This window comes from Amblyraja radiata, chromosome 11 (genome assembly GCF_010909765.2).
Source record: "Amblyraja radiata isolate CabotCenter1 chromosome 11, sAmbRad1.1.pri, whole genome shotgun sequence".
Taxonomy (NCBI): domain Eukaryota; kingdom Metazoa; phylum Chordata; class Chondrichthyes; order Rajiformes; family Rajidae; genus Amblyraja; species Amblyraja radiata.
The window spans coordinates 48,327,013-48,344,887 of record NC_045966.1 but is presented as its reverse complement, the minus strand read 5'-3'; the positions used below and the strand labels follow the sequence as shown (position 1 = coordinate 48,344,887).

Sequence of the window (17,875 nt, the reverse complement as noted above, 5' to 3'; positions counted from 1 at the left end):
GAGTTGCTGTGACTACGGACGGTGCTGCAGCCATGATGGGGGAACATAAAGGAGCCACTGCTCGCATCAAAGAAAAATACCAGAATTGCACCTTTTTACATTGTTGTTGACATCGGGAAGCACTGGCTGCCAACAAACTGAACACTTGTTCCAATGGCCAGAAAAATGAGCTGGAAGAATTGTTGCAAGATGTGGTGAAAATTGTCAATGCTATTCCCCCACAAAAAAAAAATGTCATCTGTTTTCAGAGCTATGCAAGAATATGTCTGCAGAGCACATGATTCTCCTCTTGCATTCCGATGGTTGTCACATGGAAGAGTCCTTAAAAGCGTACCGTTCCTGATGTATGAACTGTCCGTATTTTTTACTGAGCAAGGTGACGTGAAAGCAATGCATTTCGGCACGATGGCGCAGCGGTAGAGTTGTTGCCTTACAGCGCTTGCAGTGCCAGAGACCCGGGTTCGATCCCGACTACGGGTGCTGTCTGTATGGAGTTTGTACGTCCTCCCCGTGACCTGCGTGGGTTTTCTCAGATATCTTCGGTTTCCTCCCACACTCCAAAGACGTACAGGTATGTAGGTTAATTGGCTTGGTAAATGTAAAAATGGTGCCTAGTGGGTGTAGGATAGTGTTAATATTTGGGGGTCGCTGGTCGGCGCGGACCCGGTGGGCCGAAGGGCCTGTTTCTGCACTGTATCTATAAACTCAACTAAACAATGATTTTTGGCTGGCCAAATTGTGTTGTGTGACTTCTATTTTTGAACATTTGAATCGGCTCAACTTATTATTTCAAGGTAAAGGCAGCGACATCTTCGATGTCCTTGGGAAAATAGAAGCCATGAAAATGAAGGTCACCATGTGACATAGTAACATTCGTAAAGGCAATTTCTCCAATTTCCCACATTTGGAAAGCTTCCTCAAAGAGTGTGAGTGGGAAGAAAAGCAACCTGATCTGGAGAGAACACAGAAGGACATCATTTCCAATCACCTGCATTTGCTATCTAAACATTTTGACATATTTTCCTCAGAAGCATCTGCAGGACTTGAAAAATCAGATGTGGATAGTTAATCCTTTTATCACTAGCCACATCAAGCGAGCAGATTTTGCGGAAATGTCAGAAGTGCTGATAGAGCTTCATTATGACTTTACTCAAAAATCATCTTTTCTGATGTACTCCTACTATGGAAACTATTGGGTTGGATTACTTGCTTTCCCTGAACACAAATCAATTGCCCTGAAGGCCCTTCAACCACTAGTAATGATGACAACAATCTCCTGTCTAAACAAGGATTTTCCACCTTGGTCGAACTGAAATCCAAAAAACAGAATTCACTTCAGTATGTTGATTCGGTAATGCCAGTTGCTTCGGAGAAGGAAATTGAACCTCGGTTTGAGAAGCTTGCCACAGGAGTACAGGAACATCCTAGTCATTGATGATAAAAAAACATACATGTAAGTGTAGAAGTACACTGCTTGTCATTTATTTGTGGTAAACATACACAATAAGAAAACATTGTTTCTAAGAAGCTAATTCTAAGTTCTAACTTTACTTTATGTAAACTAGAAAAATTCTAATAATTTTTCTGTTCTTCATTTTTTTGTCACTCCCAGTTGGGAGGGTGGGAGGATGGGAGGATGGGAGGGCGCCAGATATTCAGAACTGAGGAATAGACAATGTTGTGAAGATGTTTTGAGTACACATGTGACATTTACATGTCAGTACACATGCACAACTTTAAAAATATACCTGGATTTGGAAGAGCCAGCTTGTGGAGAGAAGTATACCAAATATGGCAAGTTGATATTTGATGGTATTGTGAGCTTTCGTCAGGGAGAGTTATAGAAAATTATATATTAGTTGGATACTAATATATTAAATCACATACTCCATGATTTTTTTAGCTAGTTTTCCAAGAAAAAAACTGCAGCAATCAAAGCCCGGAAGAGGTTGGATGGGGCTGGAGCCCAGTGTTTACGTTGGAATGTTTTTTCAGCCAACACCAGTGGTAATTCAACTTTTGTTTTCACTTCTAATTTTCTTTACATATTTTTAGGATGTTCAAAAAGTTGAATAAAATAAACATTTAAGAAATTAGTTAATTTATGTTTTTTGCCCATGTGACAAAATAAATTATATATAAAATTATACACAAGGGAGAATAGGACGAAAATTATCAAAAAACATAAGAAAATGTAGTCGAGGGTGAACAAAATTTTGTGATAATGAAGCAAGGGTGAATGACACTCAAATAGTTTAAGAATCACTGTTATATTCGATTCTGATGCAAACCATTCTGATCAACCTAATACATTTCTTCCAAATTCCATCTTCTATGGAAATTCTCTTCCCTGTTCAAGCATCCAACTGATGCTCAAACTTCACACTTAAGCTCTGCTTATTCTGCTGGTGTAAAATGTGTTATAAGAAGTCAGCTATGGGAGTAAAAATGAGGCAAGGTTTTAAATAGATTGATCATGTTATAGCATTTGTTTTCCACAATCTTGAAATTTACATTTGAACAAAATATATTCAGTTGGTTTCCTCTGAGATTCAATGTTCAGGAATTACGGGTCATAGGTTTGTAAGACATCGGAGCAAAATTAGGCCATTCGCCCCATCGAGTCAGCTCTGCCATTCATACCTGCTCCATTTTTCCTCCTTAACTTGATTCTCCTGCCTACTCCCTGTAACCATAAATGTTTCCTCGCTCAACTTAAACCTATGTCTTCTGATTCTCGATCATTGTGCAGCTGCAGTATTAAAAATGCTTTGGAATCGAATATAGAGAAATGAGTTCAAAGGTCTCTGCTGTGTCAGTATAATTTTAAAAGAGCACAATACTGTGAGACCTTAAGTGACAGAAATGTTCTGCCTGCTCTCTCAGCTGGTGTTTAATAGACAATAGACAATAGACAATAGGTGCAGGAGTAGGCCATTCAGCCCTTCAAGCCAGCACCGCCATTCAATGTGATCATGGCTGATCAACCCCAATCGGTACCTCGTTCCTGCCTTCTCCCCATATCCCCTGACTCCGCTCTCTTTAAGTGCCCTATTTAGCTCTCTCTTGAAAGTATCCAGCAAAGCGGCCTCCACCGCCTTCTGAGCCAGAGAATTCCACACTCACAACTCTCTGTGTGAAGAATTGTTTCCTTGTCTCCATTCTAAATGGCTTACCCCTTATTCTTAAACTGTGGCCCCTGGTTCAGGACTCCCCCAACATCGGGAACATGTTTCCAGCCTCTAGCCTGTTCAAACATAAATAATCTTATATGTTTCAATAAGATCCGCTCTCATCCTTCTAAACTCAAGAGTGTACAAGCCCAGCCACTCCATTCTCTCAGCATAAGACAGTCTTGCCATCCCGGGAATTAACCTTGTAAACCTACGCTGCACTCCCTCAAAAGCAAGAATGTCCTTCCTCAAATTAGGTGACCAGAACTGCACAGAATACTCCAGGTGTGGTCTCACTAGGGCCCTATACAACTGCAGAAGGATCTCTTTGCTCCTATACTCGACTCCTCTTGTTATAAAGGGCAACATGCCATTCGCTTTCTTCACTGCCTGCTGTACCTGCATGCTTAGTTTCATTGAATGATGAAAAAGGACCCCCAGATTCCATTGTACTTCCGCCTTTTCCCAACTGGAGACCATTTAGATAATAATCAGCCTTCCTGTTTTTGCTACCAAAGTGAATAACCTCATATGTACCCACATTAAACTACATCTGCCATGCATCTGCCCACTCACCCAACCTGTCCAAGTCACCCTGGACAGTCATAGCAGCCTCCTCACAGTTCACACCACCACCCAGCTTTGTGTCATCTGCAAATTTGCTAATGTTATTGCAGGGAAGCTTTCCTCCGTAAATTAGCCAATATTTATTTCTCACTCGTCAACATAAAAACTAATTTTAGTTCATTTTGCTCATTCTGTTCATTATATGTTCCGTCAGACAGAAGATACAGAAGTTTGAAAGCATGCACCACCAGTCTCAGGAACATCTTCTTCTTCTTTGTTAATAGGCTTCTGAACACTTCTTCCATAAATTAGGGTACTAATAATCCTCTCCCCCATTGCTGACATTGGACTGTGTCTCTAGAATTGAAGTGCTACAAGCAGAGAAATATATTCTGCATTCTGTATCTTTCCCTTTCCTGAACCTATTGTATTTGAGTTTGGCTTGATTGTATTTATGCAGAGTATCATTTGATTTGATTGGATAGCATTCAAACTAAATCTCAAGTTCAAGTTCAAGTTCAAGTTAGTTTATTGTCATGTGTCCCTGTATAGGACAATGAAATTCTTGCTTTGCTTAAGCACACAGAAAATAGTAGGCATTTACTACAAAACAGATAAATGTGTCCATATACCATGATATAAATATATACACACATGAATAAATAAACTGATAGTGCAAATAACAGAAAGTGGTTGGTAATAATCAGAGTTTTGTCCGAGCCAGGTTTAATAGCCTGATGGCTGAGGGGAAGTAACTATTCCTGAACCTGGTTGTTGCATCTTTTCACTGTACTTCGGTACACAACTATAAATCAAAATCTAAACCTAAAGATCTCCTCCCATCCCCCTTTTCCCCCTTCCTCCACCCTAGTCGTTTAACCAGTTCCATAGTTCACCGCAATATATCCCTCTCTAGACCGCACCAACAATTGGCTTACCAAGGCACCACCCAGCCTGAAGTAATTTACTGCCAACCCGGATTTGTCCTGGTCTTTTCTTGCCTCCAGCAGTTCTTCCATCCCCCACCCCCTCCTTTCTGTCTGAATAGAATAGAATAGCCTTTTATTGTCATCCAGACCGAAGTCTGAACGAAATTTAAGCAGTCATACATATAATACAATACAATAAAAAACAACAATAAACACATATTAACATCCACCACAGTGAGTCCACCCAACATCTCCTCACTGTGATGGAGGCAAAAGTCTTAGGGCTGCAGTCTCTTCCCTCCTCTTCTCCTTCTGCGCTGAGGCGATACCCCCCGGGCGATGTTAAAACCTGTCCTCGCGGCTCAAACACCGCGGCCCGGGGTAGTCGAAGCTGCTGCTCACCAGACCTGCTGACGCAGCCGCTGGCCCGTGGCCGAACCCCCGGTCTCAGGCCACCGCCACCAGAACTGCCGTCCCAGCCCCCGGAGCATCGTTCCAGCCCCGAGCCGGATCGCCCTCACGTGAGTACTGCCACCGTCTCAGCCTCGCGCCAGGCCGCCGCTCCTCCATCGGGCTGGGCCGCCCCGACCGGGCGCCGCTCCTCCCTCGCGCCAGGCCGCCCCAACCGGGCACCGCTCCTCCCTCAGTCTGGGCCGCCCCGACTGGGCGCCGCTCCTCCCTCAGGCTGGGCCGCCCCGACCGGGCGCCGCTCCTCCCTCGGGCTGGGAACGCCGTACCTCCCCGAGCTCGGCTACTCCGACGGGAGCACCGTTCCTTCCTCGGGCCGGCCGTCACAGCCCCTCACGAAAGCCCTGTTCCAGCCCCGAGCCGGGCCGTCCTCACGGGAGCGAGCTCAGTGCGAGTCCTGGCGGGCTCTGCCTCCTGAGCCTCGAGGTCGCCAGCTCCGCCATTAGGCCTCAGCGCAGACGGAGGCAGAGAAGGGGAATACGACAAAAAAGTCGCATTCCCCCGCAGGGAGAGACAGCAAGCCCCGTTTCAACCCCCCCCCCCCAAAACACAAACTAAAAACCAAAACTAGACTAACCAAAACGAAAATAAACAACCCAAAAAACACAAAACAAACAGGACTGCCGGAGAGCCGCTGCAGCCAGAGCCGCGCCGCCACTAGGGTGCTTTATACATTGAGCCTTTTATAACCCAGTATGTTCCAAAATTCCAAAAGAAGGGTTCCGACCAGAATCATCACCTATCCTTTTTCTCCAGAGATGCTGCCTGACCCGTTGAGTTACTCCAGCACTCTAGCACTATCTTTGGTATAAACCAACACTGCAATTCTTTGTTTCTATAAAATTGTACCTCGCCATGTAAGGAGTCTCAATAAACAAACTGACTGTTGCATATGCTCATGTACAACACGTCATAAGCATTGCAGTTTAATGAATTTTGGAACATACTGGGTTATAAAAGGCTCAATGTATAAAGCACATATTTTTCTAAATAAATGAGAGCAGATTAACTTTGCAGTGATTTTTTGTTTGAGCCTGCTATGCAGGTTTGCTTCTGAACCAGTAACACTAGCTTCATTGTGGTAAAATTCTGTTATCCAAGCTCTAAATGTGTCTTGTGGTCAAGAAAACCATTATGTAAAGGAAAGTATTGACCGGAACTTGAGACTGCAAGTTTTTTTTCACATCTGATGTCCACTTAGAATTGCTTCCCACTCACTGGAACATAATTGCATCTTCTCCCTTTATAGTTGATGTTCCCTCATTCAAATGGGCATTGACAAACATCAATATTAAAGGCAACAGCTGTATCAATCAGCCTCGCTGTACTGGAGTAGACATTATGACTGTGGTTAACTTTTATTATAATTGCAAATCAATTTAATAAAACCCTTTCAAAAGATATTAAAACATTGACTGGCTGAAATCCATTTGATGTGATGGTTTGTTACAATTAGGTGCCATCTATTTGCTGCTAGAGGCATTGTACTAACATTCAGTCAAACTGCCACATGTACTGTCATGAAGTGACATGAAGAATATTTTCATTTGATTTTCATTTTGTGTAAAATTGTAAACCTATTCTGGGAAGAGGTGCACAATTTGACAAAATTATTTTGCAATGTTGCTACCTGGATTTCACTGCATCTTAACAATATATTGAGAGTAAAAATCAACAAGCAAAAAGAGAAAATACTGGAAACTCTCCGCAGGTGAGATGGCCTGTGTTTTAGAGACGGGGTAACAGTCAACATAATCTCTTTGAGTTTTATGAACATGGAGGTGTTTCTTCTCCGAGAGGACCATATATTCATGGAGACAGAGTCATAGAATTATAGTCGTACAGCATGGAAACAGCCCCTCCGGCCCAACTCATCCATGCCAACAAAATACCCCACCTGTTAGTCCCATTTGCCCATATTTGGCCCATTTCTCCCTAAGCCTTTTCTTTCCATGTACCCGTCCAAATGTCTTTTATATGCTTAGTACCTGGCTCAACTACCTCCTCTGGCATCTCGTTCCATATACCCACTGCTCACGGTGTGAAAAGGTTGCCCCTCTGATTCCTACTAAATCATTCTCTTCTCACCCCACCTTACCTCTATCACAGGGAGCTGTGGAGTCCATATGATTGAATGCGTTCACAATTTCAGGTCAACGGGATTGGGACAACAAGCAGGAGCAGATGGCAAAATTGGATCAGCCATGATCGACTTGAATGGAAAAGTTGTTGGAAGAATATAGGAAGCACCATATGGTATACTCACAGAATTGTAAAACACAGAAACAGGTACTTTGGTCCTATACCAACAATCAAGCACTAATCCCATTTTTATTCTTCCCACATTCCTATCAAATACTCCCATACTCTATTGCTCACGATACATTTGGGAGATTTACAAGGGCTAAATAACTTACATCTTTGAGCCGTAGAAGGAAACTGCAGCTTCTAGAGGAAGTAAACATGGACATAAGAAGAACATGCAAACTACACACAGATAAGTCCAGAGGTCAGGATTAAACATGTGTCACTGGAGGTACAAGACAGCAGATCAGCAACCAGCACCACCTTGGTGCCCCTACGCTTATTACCATTTCTGATGTTCTTCTGTGGGGTGAACTAGGTTATTATTAATTGTAAAACTGGCCTCCAACAATTATTTTAAAATTAATTATACCTCTCATGCCTTAGCATATTGCGCACATTTTATAGCACGGGAAAAAGTCATTGAGCCTAAAAGATCCCAGTAAGTTGTTTATCCCCTTAAGCCTTCTCTCTTCCTTTTTCATCTAACTCCACCATAGCCTTTAATTATGTTCTCTGTTTTATGTTTGTCTAGCATTCTCTTAAATTCATCCATACTATACACTTTAATCACTCCATGTGGCCACATGCTAACCACCATTGCAATAAAGAGGTTTGGCCTGAATTCCCGACTGGATTTATTCATGACTACTTTATACTTATGGCCTTCTTGTTGGTCTTGGCCACAAGTGGACACATTTCACCCATATCTGTACTACCAAAATGATTAATGATTTTAAAGATCATTAAGAGATTACCACAGATCATTCTCCATTCCCACATGTGTGGAATAGATGAGGGGGAAATGTGTCATTTCAGTGCAGCATTTTTATATACAGTATTCATAGAAATAGGCCCTTCTGCACACCATGTCAATGCACACCATCGAGTACTCATTCCATTTACCCGGCTTGGTCCGTAGCCTTCCATGCCTCAGCATTTCAAGTGCTCATCCAGATGCCTTTGGAAATGTAAACATATTGCTTGAAACAGCTTCAGATAAAAAGGTAATCATCAAAAGAAACTAAGACCAAGGAGTGGATATATTTATTAGTTCAAAGGATTTGGCTGTAACTAATATTTACTGACCATCCCTAAGTCAAGAGTTAAGAGCCAAGAGTCAAGAGTGTTTTATTGTCATTTGTCCCAGATAGAACAATGACATTTTTACTTGCTGCAGCACAACAGAATATGTAAACATAGTACACTGTAAACAATAGACAAAAGACACAAGGTGCAGGAGTAGGCCATTCGGCCCTTTGAGCCAGCACCGCCATTCAATGTGATCATGGCTGATCATCCACAATCAGTACCCCATTCGGCCTTTTCCCCATATCCCCTGACTCCGCTATCTTTAAGAGCCCTATCCAACTCTCTCTGAAAGCATCCAGAGAACCGCCCTCTGAGGCAGAGAATTCCACACACTCACAACTCTCTGTGAGAAAAGGTGTTTCCTCGTCTCCGTTCTAAATGGCTTACCCCTTATTCTTAAACTATATGAACTACTATATTTAATGATTTTCTGCTGTGCTGCTGGCAACATGTCAGTGTCCATGTAAAGAGGGGGCAGTTGAAGGACAATCTCATGGGGACAAATGTAGATTCATATCTCAGGCAGACTGGGAAAGGATGGTGGACTTCCTTCAAGGAAATCAATGAACTCGTTTTTTTTGTGATGTTCCAGTTGTTTTATGGTTAATGTTACAGGCACTGTTTTTAAACAAAAATACAGATTAATTTAATGAATTTTGAATTTCAATTCCTAACCCTCCATGCAGGGATTCACCCACATGTCCCTGGATCAACAGTACGGACTTAACATCAATTAACTCGTTGGCCACGGTATCGAACAATGATGGGAAATAAGAGCAGGTACTTCCAATTGCAGTTTCCTTCACTTCCTACTCTCCTCTCTGGGGATATCTGGCAAAGCTGAGAGCCTGACAAAATGACAGTCGTGGATTTAGTTTAATGTAGAAATACAATGTAGAAACAGGCCCTTCAGCCCACAAAGTCCACACCGACCATCGATCCTCCATACCTTGGTTCTATGTTATCCCACTTTCGCATCCTACACACAAGGGGTAAGTTATAGAAACCGATTAACCTACAAACCAGCATGTGTTTGGAATGTGAGAGGAAACCAAGAGTCCCTAGGGAAAACGCATGCGGTCACAGGGAGAATATACAAACTCCACACAGACAGCATCCAAGGTCAGGATTGAACCTGTCTCTGGTGCAGTGAGGCAGCAGGCCTACTGATGCACTACTGTGCCACGTGATCCCCTTATCCTTCCACTTGGTAGGAATTGCAAGTTTTGGAGGCACAATCAAGGACGCTTTGGTAAGCTATGGCAGTCGCAATCCACTACAACCATTGTGTATCATTGATGAAATATGTGAATGTTTAGGATAGTGGATGAGGTGCCAAACATATCTAATGCCTTGTCATGCACTGTTCTGATGTATGGTATGAACTGCCTAGATACCATGCAAAACAACATTTTTCACTGTATTTCGGTGCGCATGACAATAATAAAGCTATATCTATACCAATACGATTTGGGGGTGAGTGCATAGTTCAAAGGGCGGAAGTAGGGTTAAGGTGTTTTAACAATTGATTGATAGGGTGAGAAAGGTCATGGCACCACGGCCATTGATAGCAAGAAGGAAGGAAAGATTTGCTTCGAGAAGAAATGGGAGCCACCGAGGATCACACTTCGCCCATGACCCATACCCACTTTGCATTTGCGGTTTTGTGCTTGTGCAAAACCTGCTAATCCATCTGTTCATTGCACAATACACAAAACAGATTTAGTTTAGTTTAGTTTAGTTTAGAGATACAGATTGTGGCACTGTGACTGTTCCTGAATGGTTACCAGCTATCACTAAGCCATTGCCGGTGGCTTGGGTAAAGAGTGGCTTGGGGGCCAGAATTATCACAGTGAACAGTCGCTCATAGCCTTGCTTTATGAATCCAATTACAATGCAGAACTCGAGAGATATCTTTGAGTTTTCCTCTGTCAACTGTTTCTCGTAAAAAAAACAAATGCACTACAAAACTGATTATCACTTCCATTAAAATGTCACTTAAATGTAATACAAATGTATAACATTTCTTGTGCAATATTGAAAATGGTTAGCATTGTTTAGCTATGAATTAGGTCCAGTGATATAACTTAATAGGATGTAGAGACTGCTGCACAATTCTATGACCTCTCCATGGCCTCCACAAACTCACAATTGGTAATTATTTATTTTCATATGCAAGCATTCAGGTTCCTCTCTAAACCACATTGGGCAAAGTGTAGGAAGGTACTGCAGATACTGGTTTAAACTGAAGACAGACATAAAAATCTGGAGTAACTTATTGGGACAAGCAGCATCTCCGGAGAGAAGGAATGTCAAGTCAAGTTTATTCATCACATACACATACGAGATGTGCAGTGAAATGAAAAGTGGCAATGCTCGCGGACTTTGTGCAAAAAGACAAACAAACAAACAACCAAACAAACTACAAACAGAATCACATATTCTTTTAAATATTGTGGGCGGAAGGAAAAAGGTTCAGTAAAGTTAGTCCCTGGTGAGATAGGAGTTTACAGTCCGAATGGCCTCTGCGAAGAAACTCCTTCTCAACCTCTCCGTTCTCACAGCATGGCAACGGAGGCGTTTGCCTGACCGTAGCAGCTGGAACAGTCCGTTGCAGGGGTGGAAGGGGTCTCCCATGATTTTATTGGCTCTGGAGTTGCACCTCCTGATGTATAGTTCCTGCAGCGGGGCGAGTGAAGTTCCCATAGTGCGTTCGGCCGAACGCACTACTCTCTGCAGAGCCTTCTTGTCCTGGGCAGAGCAATTCCCAGGGTGATGTTTCGGGTCAAGACCCTTCTTCAGACTAGTCAGGGGAAAGGGAAACAAGAGATATAGATGATGATGTAGAGAGATAAAGAAAAATGAATGAAATATATGCAAAAAAGTAATGATGATAAAGGAAACTGGCCATTATTAGTTGTTTGTTGGGTGAAAATGAGAAGCTGGTGCAACTTGGGTGGGGGAGGGATGGCAAGAGACGGAATGCTGGGGTGACGAAGTTAGTGAAATCAATATTCATACCACTGGGCTGCAAGCTGCTCAAGCAAAATATGTGATACAGTTCCTCCAATATGCATTTAGCCTCACTCTCGCAATGGAGGAGACCTAGGTCAGTAAGATCAGTGTGGAAATGGGAAGGAGAATTAAAGTGTTTAGCCACCGGGTGATCAGGTAGGTCCAGGCGGACTGAGCAAAGGTGTTCATTGTTCTTTATCTCTCTACATCATCGTCTATTTATGTGGTTTCCTGACTAGTCTGAATAAGGGTCTTGACCCAAAACGTCACCCGTTCCTTCTCTCCAAAGATGCGGCCTGGCCCGCTAAGTTACTGCAACATTTTGTGTTTCACATTGGGCAAAGGAAGTGGAAACGGTGTACACCATCAGTGGGGGTGGGGAGGTTGGTATCCAATCCCAAATACTTCCAGTACATCTTAACCACAACATATAGAGTTCCTGCTTGAAAAACAAACTGGAGTGGTAGTCCAATGTAGGTTTGAACTTGCGAACAATTATTGATTCAGTAGAGTGCTGGATCGGTTAGCAAGAATTATATTTGCCAGCAGCAATATGATCAACTTAACAAGATTTAGTCCGGTCTCTACAGACCCGCTTCTTTAGTTTGCAAGGTACAACTTTGCAACTTTGTCAAGTTGGAAAGCTAAGAGAGAATTTTTACATGGATTCGAGGGTCTAAGCTATAGGGAGAGGTTGAGCAGGCTGCGACTCTGTTCCCTGGAGCACAGGAGGATGAAGGGTGATCTTATGGAGTTGTACAAAATCATGAGAAATAGATCTGTTAGATGCACAGTCTCTTGGCCCGAGTAGGGGAATCAAGAACCAGTGGGCATAGATTTAAGGTGAAGCGGGAAAGATTTTATAGGAATCTGAAGGGTAACCTTTTCACACAAAGGGTGGTGGGTGTATGGAAGAGGTTATAAGAGGTTGTAGTTGAGGCAGGACTTTTGGATTGTTTAAGAAACAATTAGACAGGTACATGGATAGGACAGGATGAGAGCATGCTGACTGGTTGCATCATGACGTGGTTCGGCAACTTGAGCGTCCAGGAGCGGAAAAGGCTGCAAAAAGTTGTAAACACTGCCCTGTCCATCATCGGCTCTGACCTCCCTACCATCGAGGGGATCTATCTCAGTCGCTGCCTCAAAAAGGCTGCCAACATCATCAAGGACCCACACCATCCTGGCCACACATTCATCTCTCTGCTGCCTTCAGGTAGAAGGTACAGGAGCCTGAAATCTGCAACATCCAGGGTCTGGAATAGCTTCTTCCCCACAGCCATCAGACGATTAAACACAACTTCAAACAAATTCGAACTATAACAGCATATTGCACTTTATCTGTTTATTTATGTGTGTGTATATTCTATGGTATATGGACACACAAATCTGTTGCCTATAATATTCTGTTGTGCTGCTGCCAATCTGGGACACATGACAACAAACTCTCTTGACTAGACTTGACTTGAGGTTTAGATTGGTATGGGCCAAATGCAGGCGAGTGGGACTAGTGTAGATGGGACTACATGTTGGTTGGTGTAGGCAAGTTGGGCTGAAGGGCCTGTTTCCACACTCTCTGAATCTATGATTTTATGACCTGTGTAAGTGTCAACCTGAACGAGAGAGAGGCTAGACATCCAGTTGAACGGGAAGAACTCGGGAAAGATAGCTAGCCTTACGAAGGTAACATTGAGCTGCCAATGAGAAAGCGAGTGGTAAAGGTGGAGGAGGGAGGGATGATTGTAATTTTCAAGTTTGTAAAGCTAGTCGATCAATTCAGTGATATAGATTGGGAGGATGGTTTTCAGTCCTGTTTGTGGTTCAAAGTTTAACCTCTGGGGCGGAAGTGTCTATATGGAAAGAGATGGTAAATGTAATTGAGGAGGTCCAATCTGCTATAAAAGGGCAAAGTAGGGATTGGAGCAATGGCTTCCACCTGGCACAAGCTGTGTTGTAAGCACAATACCATCCTCAGTTGAATTCTCTGCCACAGAGGAATTCTCTGCCAAAGAAGGCAGTGGAGGTCAATTCACTGGAGTTTTAGCTCTCAGATCTAAAGGAATCAAGTGATATGGGGAAAAAGCAGGAATGGGATACTGATTTTAGATGATCAGCCATGATCATATTGAATGGCTGTGCTGGCTCGAAAAGCCTAATGGCCTACTCCTGCACCTATTTCTCTATGTTTCTATGTTTCCTCTACCTCTAGTTCTTAGAAGCCTAACCTCCAGGATAAAACCTATGGAACAGGTTAATTCTTAGGCTGCTGGCTTCTTGTAGTATTTAAATGGAAAGCTTCCATCCTTGTTGCTCACCTCCCATCCACCATTCGTTAAATCCAGCCGCAAGTTAACTTCAACATAAATTATTTAAAATCTTCACATCTTTTCAGTCCTACCTCGCCCGTTAGAGGAGGCTAAGATTCACACCAACGATTTTTACCTGAGTCCCCTTTCACATTTGCTCAGAAAAATTAACTTGGTGATATTAATTAGATAATTAGAACATAGAACAGGAATAGGCCCATCGGCCCACGATATATGTGCCAATCATGATGCCACGTTAAACCACTTCTTACAGATCACTATCATAACTACATCCACAACCACACCAGATAAGTCCAGAGGTCAGAATTGAACCTGCATCATTGAGGATCTGCTTTAAACTTTCCCCCTTTCATCTTAAAGCTATGCCGCTTCGTATTTGATATTTCCACCCTGGGAAAGGGATCCTGACTGCCTATGCTCTCATAGTTTTGTAAACTTCTATCCGGTCTCCCCTCAGCCTCCAACCTCTCAGAGAAAACAAATCCAAGTTTGCCCCGTCTCTCCTTATGGCTAATACTCTCCAATAAAGGCAGAATCCTGGTAAACCTCTTTTGCACCTTGCATGAATAATTGATTCATCATGGAATGGAAAAATCTTACGGTCAGCGATAGAAAGAAGAGACATTGCGTTACACTTTGTCACCACCTCAGTATGTCTCAGCGGACTTTACAACACCTACGTGTGAGAAAAGAAACTATTGCTGGTGCATCTGGATACTCCTAGATACTTTCTGAAATCCCCCTGTGATATTAATAGCCACCAAAGACATATAGATTGCAATCTGAATTTAATGTTAAACTATTACATTACTGTAATATTACATTGATCGGTGCACATCTGATGATTTAATAACTAAATCAGTTTATTATTTCACTTTAAAATGCATGGGTTCATTTAACAAATCAGAATGAATACGTAACAATGTTTTGAAACATTTCTGCTTCAAAAGTGACTTCAAATGATTACAGATTTTTAAAGATAAAATTACTATTTAAGAATAAAAAAGCCATTTCACATGTATTTGCTCAATCTGCATCTCACTATGATGGAGTTATCATGTCCTCATGGTGCAGGCAGAATGAGGTTATAAAAGTGTCCTCATTGTAAGTAATATATTCCCTAGTCCAGCAACAATTCAATTTAAGAGCCTTGGCAATATGACCATTTTACTACAAATTACTTTGTTTGCCTAGGCTAGCTGTTGTTAATAATATACGACTGAATTGACTGAATGCTAACAACAATAAATTCTACCAGTACTTACATAAGTGATGTTATCTATCCATTCCCATGGTACCTGTAAAACACTTTGATATATTCATGACATATCCTCCAGCTTCCTAAACCTCTGTCTCTACCACCTGACGCTATTTACCGATGTAATTCTGCCTGATTTACGGGGGCATTTTCTCCATTTCCATTAATTCACCTGAGAAAACGGAATGCAAGAGCATTCTGCAGGTCGACTTCAACCACTGGTGTAAAAATCACTGCTATAAACTCACATCTCTGACAGAATAGTTATTCACAGTACATGCGATGTACATATTATCACAACACTGCTGTTTTATACTGAAAGCAAGGATCATTCAGAATGGTATGCCAGATTTGGATTCATACGTTAATTTTAATTATTATTTTTTTATGATGGACATTCAGAAAATTATTCCAGATTTGGATTGATACATTAATTAATATTTTTAAGATAGATCATTAAAAATATTAATTAATGTCTCAATTCAAATCTGGCAACCATTCTGAATGATCATTTTCTTACTTTTGAATTTCTCTTAATTCCTTTCCACAAGGACAATAACAATAACAACCCTTCGTTACAGGATAGGAAAATATAAGAACTATAAGCCTTACTGAGGTTGCATCTTTTCCATCTACCAGTGTTAGATCTTCCAGGTACCAGACATCCTGAATCATGTACATCTCTTTAAGGCCTTTATTCATGATTTTCATAAAAGTAATATATACCTCCTCGTCTCTGGTGACTAAAATTTAAAAAAAAGGAAAAGTTATTGCATCAAAACCTTACTATGTTTTAAAAGAGCTATAAGTCAGCGCACAATTAAAAGACAACGTAATTATTTATGAAGACTTTGCATTGACTACCTGTAATGCACAAGCAGTAATCTTCATTTTCTTCAGATACCTGAATTGGCAAAACGTGGACCAAGCGTTCTCCCTTTGGACCAAAGACATTGTCTTGAAGCATTGCCTTCCGTCCGGTTGTCATTTCTATTACACGTGAAATGATTTGGCACTCCCCTTATGCTTCGGCTTGCAAAGCTATATTTTACTATATTTAACCCATTCAAAGAATTTGTAGTTAGTGCACACTGACAGCTGTACAGAATATTGTATTGGCTTGGGAAAATAGAGGAGGCAAAACGTACTGCACATTTAAGTGATGAGACCCATTAACAATCCATTAAATTCTGGACAGAGAAATAATGAGTCTGTGGATGGTTTGAAATGTTTGGTCGGGAGGGCAGTCAGTAACCTGAGATTACACATCGATTGTGAAAACTGAGCAAGAGGCCAGTCCAGGCAGAGGCAGAAAGTGAAAGTGGATTGATGGATGGCCAGCAACCTTAACCAATTCCAGATGTGGTCAGTTGTCACCAACCCAAATTCAATTGAATAATTTTTTTTTTATTGCTGAGCATTTAATGCAGACTGACGGTGTCAATGATGCAGATGCAATTAGTTTCAGACAAGCTACACTTCCTGGAATGTATGCGATGGGCAACATTCAGTCCAGACGATTAACCCAGGTCTCAGAGGACAACTGTTGGAGAATATTGGGCTTTTCATGAAACAGAAAGACATTTTACTTCCGGTTACCATAGCAACTTTTCTCTTCCACTGCCAATCCATTAGTGCTAGATCACAGTTGCGCCATTAAAGACCAGTTACATCGGACAACTTACAAGCTGTTTGAAACATTGAGTCCAGTTCCTATCTCTCACAATAATAGATTCAAGACATTGATCCACTCGGTTACTATGACTCATAAACTCCACTGCCTCTTTTCTTAACACTTATTAGAAATTTGTTGAAGAATATTATTACAAATGTTAATTATATTTCTGGCCATGATTATTTGATATTCAAAAGACAATAACATAGACAGAAATTAATAAATTAGTCAAAAATGAGTCTAACATCCTTTTAGACATTGTCCCATCATCTCAAGAGTCAAGAGAGTCAATAATGTTTCATTGTCATATGTACCGAAATGGAACAATGAAATCCTTACTTCCAGAAGGACAACAGGTTTGTAAACACAATACTCTCCCATTTCATTCACTATTCTTTTCCATGAGTTGAGAATAGAGGCTTAAAGATTTATGGTTAAGAATTACTGCTCTCGGGGAAAATTCTATATTGCATTTAAATGAAGCATTAACTATAGAATGAAAAAAGAATTTAATCGCATTTGCCATTTTATAATTTGTAATTATACCAACACCACTTATGTAGTAAAATATCCTGACCTGGGGTAATTTCTCCATAGTTTTGTAATTTTAGAAATGTTGCAGGTCACCTTTTGTTTTTAATAAAAGTTGCATTAAGAGCAAAAACTTCATTTGCAAATTAAAACAGAAAATGTTTTGGAGCTGAAATGTAACTCTGTTTCTCTTTCCATAGAAGCTGTCTGACCGGTTGAATGTTTCCAGCATTATCTAGCAGAATAGCACTGAATTACTTCCACATGTTCCCGCACTTGATAGAATATAACCCATTAGGTGGAGCTGTGAAGCTAGCTCCTAAAAGAGACATTGCACAGTGTAATCAACACTCTTACAGCCACTTGGTAGTGTTGTTTTTTGTTTGCTTAGGTGAAGATTATGAACAGTGCAAGATTAGATGCCAGCTCGGAGAGCAAAGAAGCTGTTAAATCCTCAGGTAAAAGAAGCACAGAGAAGAGTTTTAGCATCAGATCCAACAGATAAGCAGCAAATGCAGCAAATTGACTGTAGGTCA

The 17,875-nt window shown here is 41.5% G+C and overlaps 1 protein-coding gene across 1 annotated transcript in view; it reads right to left on the bottom strand.

Annotated features, from left to right (window-relative positions):
- The window catches only part of LOC116978797 (exocyst complex component 1-like), a 30,598-nt gene extending 14,279 nt beyond the window's left edge, over window positions 1-16,319 (bottom strand). Inside the window, exons 1-2 of the mRNA XM_033030086.1 lie at window positions 15,998-16,319; window positions 15,746-15,876 (exon numbers count right to left, since the gene is read on the bottom strand). Coding sequence (XP_032885977.1) covers window positions 15,746-15,876; window positions 15,998-16,121 — 255 coding nt within the window. The 5' untranslated portion in view covers window positions 16,122-16,319. The remainder of the gene's footprint in view (window positions 1-15,745; window positions 15,877-15,997) is intronic.
- Between the last annotated feature and the right edge of the window lie 1,556 nt (window positions 16,320-17,875).